The 11941-nt window shown below is 40.0% G+C and overlaps 1 protein-coding gene across 3 annotated transcripts; it reads right to left on the bottom strand.

Moving 5' to 3' along the window:
* Positions 1 to 813: 813 nt before the first annotated feature.
* sec22b.S (SEC22 homolog B, vesicle trafficking protein (gene/pseudogene) S homeolog) lies at positions 814 to 8870 on the bottom strand. Of its 3 annotated transcripts, NM_001087436.2 has the most exon segments (6): positions 814 to 909; positions 1087 to 1719; positions 2618 to 2764; positions 3002 to 3162; positions 4080 to 4185; positions 8625 to 8784. In NM_001087436.2, coding segments are annotated over 5 exon segments (663 nt in total). In that variant the 5' UTR covers positions 8719 to 8784; the 3' UTR covers positions 814 to 909; positions 1087 to 1564.
* Positions 8871 to 11941: the final 3071 nt, after the last annotated feature.

The following is an 11941-nucleotide window of genomic DNA, read 5'->3' on the forward strand; positions in this document are numbered from 1 at the left end:
CCAAGAATATAAAACTGGGTTTAATAACAATTCCAGATAGCTCTCAGACCACTGAACATGTTTAACTGATGTATATTGGAATTACGCTTTTTGCATTATGCAAAGCAACTGGTTTAGGCTGGGCATCTCCTTTAAGGCAGAGTATTGCTGAAGAATCAAGCTGCCCTAAAATCAAAGCTGCCACTTGCATGTATAAGGAGATATGCAAAACTGTGCTGTGCTTTTGCAGAACCTAAGATAACTATAAACATGTATTGTTTAGTAAACTGAGATAACTTTCTTCCTGTGGAACAGCTCAGGACGATATTAGGGCAAGTCTTTAAGGAGAAGGAAAGGCTAAAATTAAGTAAGCTTTATTAGAAAGGTCTATATAAATACACCAGTAAACCCTCAAAGTAAAGCTGCTCTGAGTTCTCTGTCAAAAGAAAGACAGCATTTCTTTCCTTCTATTGTGTACACATGGGCTTCTGTATCAGACTTCCTGTTTTCAGCTTAAACTTTCAGGGCTAGGGTTTGAGCATGCTCAGTTTGCTCCTCTCTCCCTCCCTGCTGTAATCTGAGCCCAGAGCTATGAGTGAGCAGGGAGAGACTGGGGCAGGAAGTGATGTCACACCAAGCCAATATGGCAGTTGCTATTCTAAACAAACAGAACACTTCAAGAGCCGTTTACTCAAGTATGGTAAAGCATTCTGCAGATAAATATGTAGCTTGCACTATTGTGGCTAATCTATTGGCTATAAACTGCTTCAGTAGCTTTCCTTCTCCTTTAAAGCTCTACAACCCCTACCATGTTATGAATCAGCAGTGTCAGTCTTACACATGTAAAATCCCTTTAATAATTGGCAATAATTGCAATATAATTATGTTACTACTTGGTCACCCAAGTGTGAAGTTAGAGATCGCCACAGTCCTCTAGAGTGAAATTCCGCCACTCTCCATTCTTTAATTTCTATGGGATTTTGAAAGGCGTATTTATCAAAGGATGAACTTTCACCTATGGAATACTCTTTCAAAAATGCCATAGAAATGAATGGAGAGTGGTGGAATTTCACTCTAGAGGACTGTGGCGATCTCTAACGTCACTCTTTGATAAATATAGCCCAACGTGTTCAGGCATTTATCACATGTATCCCATTGTAATGGATCGGTTTATTCCCTACAAGGCCTGCAGGGCACAGATTGGGAGCAAACCGGCTTATTATATTAGTAGGATAAGAGGGGTAGGTGAGTAACCAGGTATTTGCTGTCAGATAGCAAGGGAGGGTTCATATGAACCAGTTCAGGGTGGATGTGTAGAGATGACAAGTTAAAGGAACTAATCCATGTGCATTCTTACTCCTTGCTGGCCACTGGAAAAGGAGCACTAAGTTTAATGTTTATGTTCCCTACAAGCCAGCTCTGAGGATAGAGCATCAGTGATCTCTATGCACGCTGAGATGTGCAGCTTCCATTAACCACATCACTGCAGCCATGGCCACTAGCAGTGACAGGGTTAAGACATTGGCAAACACTCCCCCCAATCCTCTTTCATCTTCACAGTGTTTTTCCTCCAAATTCTTCTCCTTCACAACCACCAGAATCGAATATACACAATGAGCATGATGGAGAACACTGCTACAGCGGCCAGCTTGGCGTAAGTGGAGCGCATGTTCAGGTACTTTGCGTCTTGACGGTACTTCTTAGACAAGGTTGATAGGTTGTTGGCCTTTGAATCCAAAGCTGCCGAATATAACAAATATTTATTAGATGACTGATATGATGTACAAAATGTTCAATGTTCTGCCATTTCTAAAAGGCATGTACCAACCCAGCTATACATCAGTCTACTTACGCTTCCCAATCTGAAAATCACAAGTGTTGGGAACTGGAATTTAGATTTATGCAGATATGTAACCACAGACTTGGTATTGCAACCAGCAGATCTACCACGCCTTCACCAAAAAAGAGGGGTGTGTATAGACGTTTTTATTTTGGTTTTTTTGCTATTAAAGAGCTGGGTCTTAACTTAAACTTCAGCTATGGGGGGGTCTATTTTGTCTGGTGTCTATTAAGCTAGAAAAATAAGTGCAAACTACAGAAAGTTACTCTGCATACTATATCATTAATACAGATACTTAGGGGATTCTGAATTACACTGTTTACACTGCAAATAATTTACACTGCAAATAATTCACTCTACAATTCACACTACAATATAAAATGTAATTCCTGAACCAGCAAGTATATTTTTTTAGTTCTAATATTGGTGTGTAGGTGCCATCTCAGGTCATTTTGCCTGGTCATGTGCTTTCAGAAAGAGCCAGAACTTTAGGGTGGAACTGCTTTCTGGCAGGCTGATGTTTATCCTACTCAATGTAACTGAATGTGTCACAGTGGGACCTGGATTTTATTATTGAGTCCTGTTCTTAGATCTATGAGGCAGCTGTTATCTTGTGTTAGGGAGCTGTTATCTGGTTACCTTCCCATTGTTCTGTTGTTAGGCTGCTGGGGGGAAAGGGAGGGGTGATGTCACTTCAACTTGCAGTACAGCAGTAAAGAGAGACTTTTAAAACCCCTTACCCTTCAGTTATAGGGTAAATATTTCTGTTTATTCATATGGTTAAGCTTATGAACCAACCTGAAAGTGCTTCTCCCCGTTGCAAAACTTCTTCAATATTAGCAACCATGATCCTCTGCACATCCTGCAGCTCAGTGTTTACAGAACTAAGGTTTCTTCTGGCTCGGCTGTCAATGTATGACTTCTTTGTCTTCTGGATGTAGTTATCTGCATGGACCAGAATGGAGAGTATACAGTATCCAGATGAATGGCATTTATAAAACAGAACAACTGGAAGACACACAGTTCTAGAAATGACAAAAGTCTAAAAGAACCAGACACTAATAGAAATAGTAGGTATCAGATGACGCTGGAAGCTGTGTAATGTTATGATGAACTGATTTGTAGCTTGGAAATTTAAAAGCTACAAATGTTGTAAAATAAAGGGGATTGAGGCAGCCTTACCGAACTCTATAAAGGAGTATGGCCGTGAGACCGTTGGCACTTTCTTCCCATGTTGTTCGTCAAATTCCGAATACAGATCTTCCAGATAAGCAAAGGCCAGCTTCTTGGGGAAAGCAGCTTCACAGAGAACCAGATAACAAACGCCTTTCTCAATCAGGTAGCTGAAGCAAAGAACAGGGCAAAATATTCAGTTACAAGTAACAAAAGGAGCATGCCATTTTTAACTTTGAAGAACTAAAAGGACATATGAGCGTAGGGAAAGCAGTCTAATAACTCGGGGACAGGATATTCCTGGCACTGCTTACTAAGTAAAGAAACAACAAAGCTGCCGATTTCTGGCTATTGTAGTAATAGAGCTATTGCTGGCTGAGAATAAAGAGCAGTTCTGCAACATGACCAAAGTCTCAGCTTTTGTTAAAGGGGACCCATAGCAAAAATTAACATTTATTATAAGCTTCCGCATACTGAAGTAAGAAACTTTCCAAATACAATCTATTAAAAATTCTGCATTGTTTCTGAAATAATCAAGTTTATATTCACTATTCCTCTCTCAGCATCTGTTTCTCTTTATTCTCTCTTCATGCAGCAGTTGGGTGTCAGATTAATGATCCAATATATCTTATAGGGGGCTTTCCTTGCAGAAATAACGGATTCCAGGGCAAACAAAATCTAACAAGATAACTACATGCAGGATTTGTACAAAAGGCAGAGAGACATGACGTCTGGTGATTTTAATAGAGAGGAGATCAAATACATCTTCTAGGCAAAAGGAGCCCCCCTATAAGATTTATTGGATCATTCATCTGACACCCAACTCCTGACTAACGACAGAATGAGGAGAAACAGATGCTGAGAGAGGGATAGTGAAGATAAACTCAATTATTTTAGAAACAGCACAGAATTTTGAATTGATTGTATTTAGAAAGTTTCCTGTTTCAGTATGCTGAATCTTGTATAAAATTTCCATTTTCGCAATAGTTCCCCTTTAAGATCAGGCAACTAGTATACTAGTTAGTATGGGAGTGATGAATGTTCGGAAGGTAAATAACAGAGAGAAGAGAGTGTCAGCTTTACTCACTGAAAGCTCATGGCTCCTGCCTCCAGGGTGCATCGCGTTGGAGACTGTTCATTCAGCTTGCGGAACAACTGCTTGGCCTGGTTCTGGTACTGCTGCAGGTCTCTGCCTGACTGTGCAGATAATAAGCCATGTTTTAGCAATACACATATACACTGCTACATCTTTAAAGATATGTTTACTTTTTAATTACATCTGAATATGTTACATATGTTGTTTTTTTTATTTTCTATTCCGCCTCTCTCACAAAAGTAGAAGAATTGTGTTGCTAGAGACTGCGACCCCGGCAACGAGAAAGTAGAGTGACTGTGAAAGTAGATATTTAAATGTTTATTTATTGATTATTATTATATTCAGGGCCTCTCTTATTTATTTTTCATTGTGACAGTTGAATCACTTCCCGATTGATAGAGTTGCAAAAAAGTGATTTTTATAAATATTATTAGGGATGCAAATCCAGGATTCGGTTCAGACTTTATCAGCAGGATACGGCCGAATCCTTGTGCCTGGCTGAACAGAATCCGAATCCTAATTTACATATGTAAATTAGGGGCAGGTAGGGAAATCACGTGAATTTTCATCACAAAAGAAGATTTTGTTCCACTTTTTCCATCCCTGCCCCTAATTTGCATATGCAAATTTGGATTCAGGTTCGGTATTCGGCTGAATCTTTCACCGGGGATTCACCCGAATCCCAAATAGTGGATTCGGTGCTTCCCTAAATATTATTGCCTTATTAAAAGTCAGATATGATTTATTCTTAAGCCCTTTGCAAGCAGGATGGATAATGTTTGCAGCCCCTTAACGGAAGTATCTGGACGTAACAGAACTTGTCGCTGGCATTTTTTATTGAAAGCAAATCTAGTGCTAAGCAACTTTCCAATATTTATTAGTTACATGCTCAATGGTAGTAAAGTTATTTGTAATTGTAACTGCTAGCTAACCCCTTTAACTGTGGTTAAAGGGGTTGTTTACCTTTGAGTTAACTTTTAGTATGATGCACAGAGTGATATTCTGAGACCATTTGCAATTGTGCTTAATTTTTTATGGTTTTTGAGTTTTTTTTTTTTTTTATTCAGCAGCTTTCCAGTTTGCAATCTCAGCAATCTGGTTGCTAGGGTCAAAATTACCCTAGAAACCATGCATTAATGTGAATAAGAGACTGGAATATAAATAGTTGAGGGCCTGAAAAGAAAGACGAGTAATAAGAATTAGCAATAACAACACATTTGTAGCCTTACAGAGCATTTGTTTTTAGATGGGGTGCATGATCCCCATTTGAAAGCTAGAAAGAGGGAAAATCATTTAAAAAAAAATATATAAAAAATAAATAATGAAGACCAACTGAAAAGCTGCTTAAAATTTGTCACTCTATAATATACTAAAAGTTACCTTAAAAGTGAACCACACCTTTAAATGGGTGGTTCACCTTTGAGGAAACGTTCAGTATGATGTAGAGAGTGATATTCTGAGACAATTTGCAATTGGCTTTCATTTTTTTATTATTCGTGGGTTTTTGTTTTAGTTTTTTATTTAGGACTTTCCAATTTGCAATTTTAGCAATCTGGTTGCTATGGTCCAAATTACCATAGCAACCATACAATTGATTTGAATGCAAGACTGGAATATGAATAGGAGAGGCTGAATAGAAAGAGGAGTCATAAAAAGTAGCAATAACTATAACATTTGTGGCCTCAGAGTCGGAGGAAGAAGGTAAATAATTAAAAGACTCAAAAATAAAGAACGAGACCAATTGAAAGTTGCTTAGAATTGGTCATTTTATAACACTAAAAGTTAACTTTAAGTTGAATCACCCCTTTAACTGCACTGCTGGTTCAGATGACATGCGCCATTGAAATAATGCTGACGATTCATTGAAATAATGCTGCATTATTCAGCTCCCAATCCAATTCCCACAATGCTTTGCATGTCCTATGATTGCTAGTCTTGTATAGAAGGAAAACGACAGAAGTGTGCAATGATTGTGGCTGATTTTCATCAGGGTTGTTTGCGTTAACTTTGCTTGGAAAATGAAGGGGGAAATATAATAAAAGTTGAAGTTTGCTACATCTCACCTATAGCAGCCAATGAAAAGGTAGCATTTATTGGTCAATTTTTTAAAAGCAAACATTTTATTGGTTGCTATGGGTTACTGAAACCATTGTGGCTTGTTTTAAACATTGGTACATGTCCCATGTTTTGTGCAAGCCATTAAAATCTGTTTGTGCTAAATCTTCTGTATTTCTTCAATGTAAATTTGGTTACACCAGCTCTTCTACAGTTTATAGAGAAAAGGGAAAAAAAAACTTTGAGTACTCTCTACCCATGGCAGCAATAAGAACTGACATTAAATCGTTCAGCAAATAATAAGCTGCCTACTAAAATGTTTACAGAGGTGTTCATGTCAAACTGCACTACAAAGATTTGGAAAGGTTCCATCCAGGATGTCCTGGGGTAAGTAATTAAATAAGCACTAATATATTCTATGCACATTATACAAGGTACATATATGTATTTTGTCTGTTTCTACACATACATGCACTCATAGTGTATCTGCTCTTCTCTTTTATTACTTATGTGATTCATCCTTGTGCCTTTCAGATTCTCCCCAATCTGGAACAAATGGCACATGGAGAAGATTTCATTAATACTTTAGAGAGAGCAGCAATTATGCCTCACTTACCACCCTGCACACAGCAATACAATCATCACTCTTCATGTAAATATGCTTCATATATTCTGCACTGCCATAGCAGCGAATTCCAACACTACATATTCTCCTCTCATACAGTAACCCTGAGGCACAGAGACAATGGCAAACAGTCCCACTTCTCCAGTTACACACAACATACTGTACCTATAGTGTGCTAGAAAGTACATAATGTATTATACTGTGCTACCGTATATCTGTAGCACATTCATAAAGACAGAACAGAGAAAAGTTGCTATCAAACCAAGTGTAACCTAAGCCTAAGAAAAAAACAAATCAATAAGGTGCTCTGAAACATCTACAGTTTGGTTTGCAATTCGTGTTGAACTGTCAATAGCCCTCCCATGTGCTTATAGATTATGACCTTTCTACTCTATAACCCCAAGCACACTTTCAAGACACTCTTGCACAAGCCTTGCAGCAAATGAGAGGCGGCCATATCTCCTGAATAATAGGATAAAGGTCTAGTGGCTTTTTACTCAACCAAATGGTGCAACAATGTATCTACACGTGGACAACACTTTGTGTATTATAAGGGATAATGTACCCCCTACTGTAAATTATAAGGATATTAGAAGTCACTGAGGATTTTTGTGACCATATAAAGGTATATGACGGCAGGCTGAGTTATACAGGGGAACTAGGAGTATCACTCGTATTATAATGGATAAATGATGGGGCATGCGAACCGACGCCAGTCAACATCCCTTAGAGGGCCACATACGGCCTATGGCTGGTCAGCCCTGATATAATACATGCACAGAGCACTTGCCTTATAGTTATGCATGCCCACTCACCAGTCTGTTCAGGCACTGTACAGACTTTGTACAAAACCAAAGCCGCATAGAACATCACTGCTTTCACATGGAACACTACACACACCTCAACTCAATAGGGGCAAATACACATGAACACTATACACACAGCCCTCACCTTTATGGTAATGTGTATAAAAACAAAACAAAACAGGATAGATTATCATTCCTGTGTGGACGGAGATATACACACATATTTCCCAGCAGTACAGACACTGTGCATACATACTGTATATGTATACTACAAACAATCCACAACTGTATGGTGACTATAAATAACCAAACAGCTCTACAGTGACCTCCTATGTATACAAATACAATACAATACAAATACAATACACATACAATACACACACACATGTATCCCTAGTCTATACATATCTATGTAGGTACAGTCTAAACACATATCTATATATAAAATATTTATTGTGCCCTCGCCTATAGGACACAATAAATATGTATGCAAAAGCTTCCATAGACATATATAGCCCAGACCACTCATACTACACAGACCTGCTCTATCACTGGGGACAGACACTAGGCATACAGTTATCTAAATCTAAATGTCTGTCTTAAACTGTACGAGTTTCCCAGGATAAAGAAATGGAGTGGACGGGCTACGTGGCTTGTGTGGGCACAGTACAGCCAATACTATAGGTCCCCTTTATAAGTTCAGTGTGTGATCACGCGCTATTAACAACTCATCACAAAGTACAAACAAACACCTGCAACTATAATACACAACTTACCTTTATTCCCATAGTACCTGAACATGAACAAGCTGAGCATTCCTTATAAACACACCTCCAGCACAATAACACCTCACCTGTATGGACTGAGTACCTACTAACAATATACACACTAGTAGAACTGCCCTCTGAGTTATGTAACTATACGTTTTACTTACAAACAGCCCTAGAACAATATGCCCTCAGCTACCCTGGAGCACTGGTTGCCTATACGTAGAAGTATATGGTTCTTATGGGTACAGGTGGGGTGTCTCGAGTTGGAGACATGTTTGACCTGCATATGAACATTTCACCTGTTCGTTCTCCTGCATAGAGGCTGCCAGCGGGAGTCCGTCCGCCACTCGGGCGATCATCGTTAGCAGGACCATGGTGACTGCGGGAGAGACAGACGTACACACAGCCGGTCTAGAGATCAGGATGAGCTGGCCGGAAACGTTCTCTCCACCCCCCCCCCCCCAGCTCCGCTGGCAGCGACAGGGTTCACACAGTAGTACCGCCCCCGTCTAACTGATCAAAGGTTCCGGGGCGCGAAGGTTCCTAGGGAAGGAAAATAAAATGAACGTTATTGTGCCTAGGTATTTGTACCATGGCATCGCCCGGACTGGCCATCTGTTAATTCGGCCAATTGCCCGTTGGGCCGCTGCCTGTGCAAAGTAAATGGGCCGCACCATAGCAACATCTCCTGCCTCACCAAACCATCCCCCGTCCCAAGGGCCCTGCTTGTTTTCTTTTTTTTCTGTCCGGACTGTTCAGCTTTAGTAGGGGGGTGGGGTTTTCAGCAAGTGAGCAGTGGAGAGGAGCGACTGGGAGAACCTTACGTCCCCTGTGTGCCCTCAGCTATGGGACAACAAATGACAGGCAATTGCAGGCAGGGAAAGAGGCGCCTGTATATTTTGCTTTTTCCAGTACTGAACAGGCAGGATGGGTGGCAGACACTGGCGCTACAGATTCATCCCCTACCACTATCAGTGCAGAAAGAATGCTGGCCAAGTAAGGCTACAAATCATTTTTATTACACTGCCTTGTGATTTTTATCCCTTTCCTTGTGCCATTTCTGGGGGTATTTATTCATGGAATTCTCACTGTGTCCATCCTGCTTTTAGTTCTGAGGTATTATACATGGAACTGCAACTGCGTTTTTTGGGTTTTAATAAGTTAAATGGCATCAGTGTCTTTTTTTAAAAAGAAATGTTTAGCTGTCTATATTCAATATTCCTCCCATAGTGGGCATGGTCAGATGGTCACCTCATGTTTCAGCAGGAACAGCCCCCTAACTTTGCTCATAGTCTGTACAGAGAGATCCCATAAAACTATGGCAGCATAGGTATTCCCTGTACTAAGCACAATTCAGCAGGAACAGTCCCTAACTTTGCTCATAGTCTGTACAGAGAGATCCCATAAAACTATTCCCCTGTACTAAGCACAATTCAGCAGGAACAGCCCCCTAACTTTGCTCATAGTCTGTACAGAGAGATCCCATAAAACTATGGCAGCATAGGTATTCCCTGTACTAAGCACAATTCAGCAGGAACAGCCCCTAACTTTGCTCATAGTCTGTACAGAGAGATCCCATAAAACTATGGCAGCATAGGTATTCCCCTGTACTAAGCACAATTCAGCAGGAACAGCCCCTAACTTTGCTCATAGTCTGTACAGAGAGATCCCATAAAACTATGTCAGCATAGGTATTCCCCTGTACTAAGCACAATTCAGCAGGAACAGCTCCTACTGTACGTTTGCTCATAATCTGTACAGAGAGATCCCATAAAACTATGGCAGCATAGGTATTCCCCTGTACTAAGCACAATTCAGCAGGAACAGCCCCTAACTTTGCTCATAGTCTGTACAGAGAGATCCCATAAAACTATGGCAGCATAGGTTTTCCCCTGTACTAAGCACAATTCAGCAGGAACAGCTCCTATGTTTGCTCATAGTCTGTACAGAGAGATCCCATAAAACTATGCCAGTATAGGTATTCCCTGTACTAAGCACAATTCAGCAGGAACAGCTCCTATGTTTGCTCATAGTCTGTACAGAGAGATCCCATAAAACTATGCCAGTATAGGTATTCCTTGTACTAAGCACAATTCAACAGTAACAGCCCCTAAATTTGCTCGTTTGGGACCTGTTATTCAGAATGCTCGAGACCTGGGGTTTTCTGGAAAATGGATCTTTCCAAAATTTGGATCTTCATAGTCTACTAGAAAATCATGTAAACATTAAATAAACCCGATAATCTGATTTTGCTCCCAATAAAGACTAATTATATCTTTGTTTGGCTCAAGTATAAGGTTCTGTTTTATTATTACAGAGAAAATGAAATCAATTTTAAACATTTGGATTGTTTGATTATAATGGAGTCTATGGGAGATGGCATTTCCATAATTTGGTGCTTTCTGGATAATGGGTTTCCAGATAACCAATCCCATACCCGAGGTTGGCTGCTTTGATTTATTTTGCCAGGGCTGCTTTTTTCTCCCAGTCCGATCGCCATGTTTTATATGGTAACCTGCCAACCCTGTTTAAGACATTTTACCCCTTCTCTGCCATAATCTGTCCAAATCCACTTCACAACCCACCTACGAATGTCATTGGCCTGCCATTTATATCACAACAGGAAATGGTGCACCCAGCCCATGTACTACTACTGAAACTACTGAAACTACTGAAATAAATGCAATTTACTGAAATAAATGCAATTTCAGAAATATAAACAGGAGGCCATACTCACAGTTCACCCCAGTCCAAGGGTTCATACACACAGGGACAAAACCAAAACTGTGAGTTCCTCCAAAAAATAGAGCGGCCATTTCCATTTCCTAATATGTCCTAATAAACTTTTTGTATTTTTTTTTTTACTTGCTGCTCTATTTTTTGGTGGAACTCACCTATTTGGTTCTGCCATTTATATCATCAGTCCTCCTATTTGCATCAACACCCCACCCCTTGCATCTCTAAAACACCCAGCATTGTAGGTGGCAGTACTTTATCTAAAGGCTTTCCAAATGAAATGGCAGGGCTAGTTTTAGGGACCGATTCACTAACTTCGAGTGAAGGATTCGAAAGTAAAAAACTTCGAATTTCGAATATTTTTTTGGGCTACTTCGACCATTGAATGGGCTACTTCGACCTTCGACTACAACTTCGAATCGAAGGATTCGTAGTAAAAATCGTTCGACCATTCGATAGTCGAAGTACTGTCTTTTTAAAAAAAACTTCGACCCCCTAGTTCGCCATCTAACAGCTACAGAAGTCAATGTTAGCCTATGAGGAAGGTCCCCATAAGCTTGGCTAACTTTTTTTGATCGAAGGATATTCCTTCGATCGTTGGATTAAAATCCTTCGAATCGTTCGATTAGAAGGATTTTATCGTTCAATCGAAGGAATTATCCTTTGATCGTTCGATCGAACTATCTGCACTAAATCCTTCGACTTCGATATTCGAAGTCGAAGGATTTTAATTCCTAGTCGAATATCGAGGGTTAATTAACCCTCGATATTCGACCCTTAGTGAATCGGACCCTTAGTGTAGTTATTTGACATAAACCTCACTCCACAGCATCACAGGGGCCCTCTTGAAGGCAAAAGATA

The sequence above is a fragment of the Xenopus laevis genome, chromosome 4S (genome assembly GCF_017654675.1).
Source record: "Xenopus laevis strain J_2021 chromosome 4S, Xenopus_laevis_v10.1, whole genome shotgun sequence".
Classification (NCBI taxonomy): Eukaryota; Metazoa; Chordata; class Amphibia; order Anura; family Pipidae; genus Xenopus; species Xenopus laevis.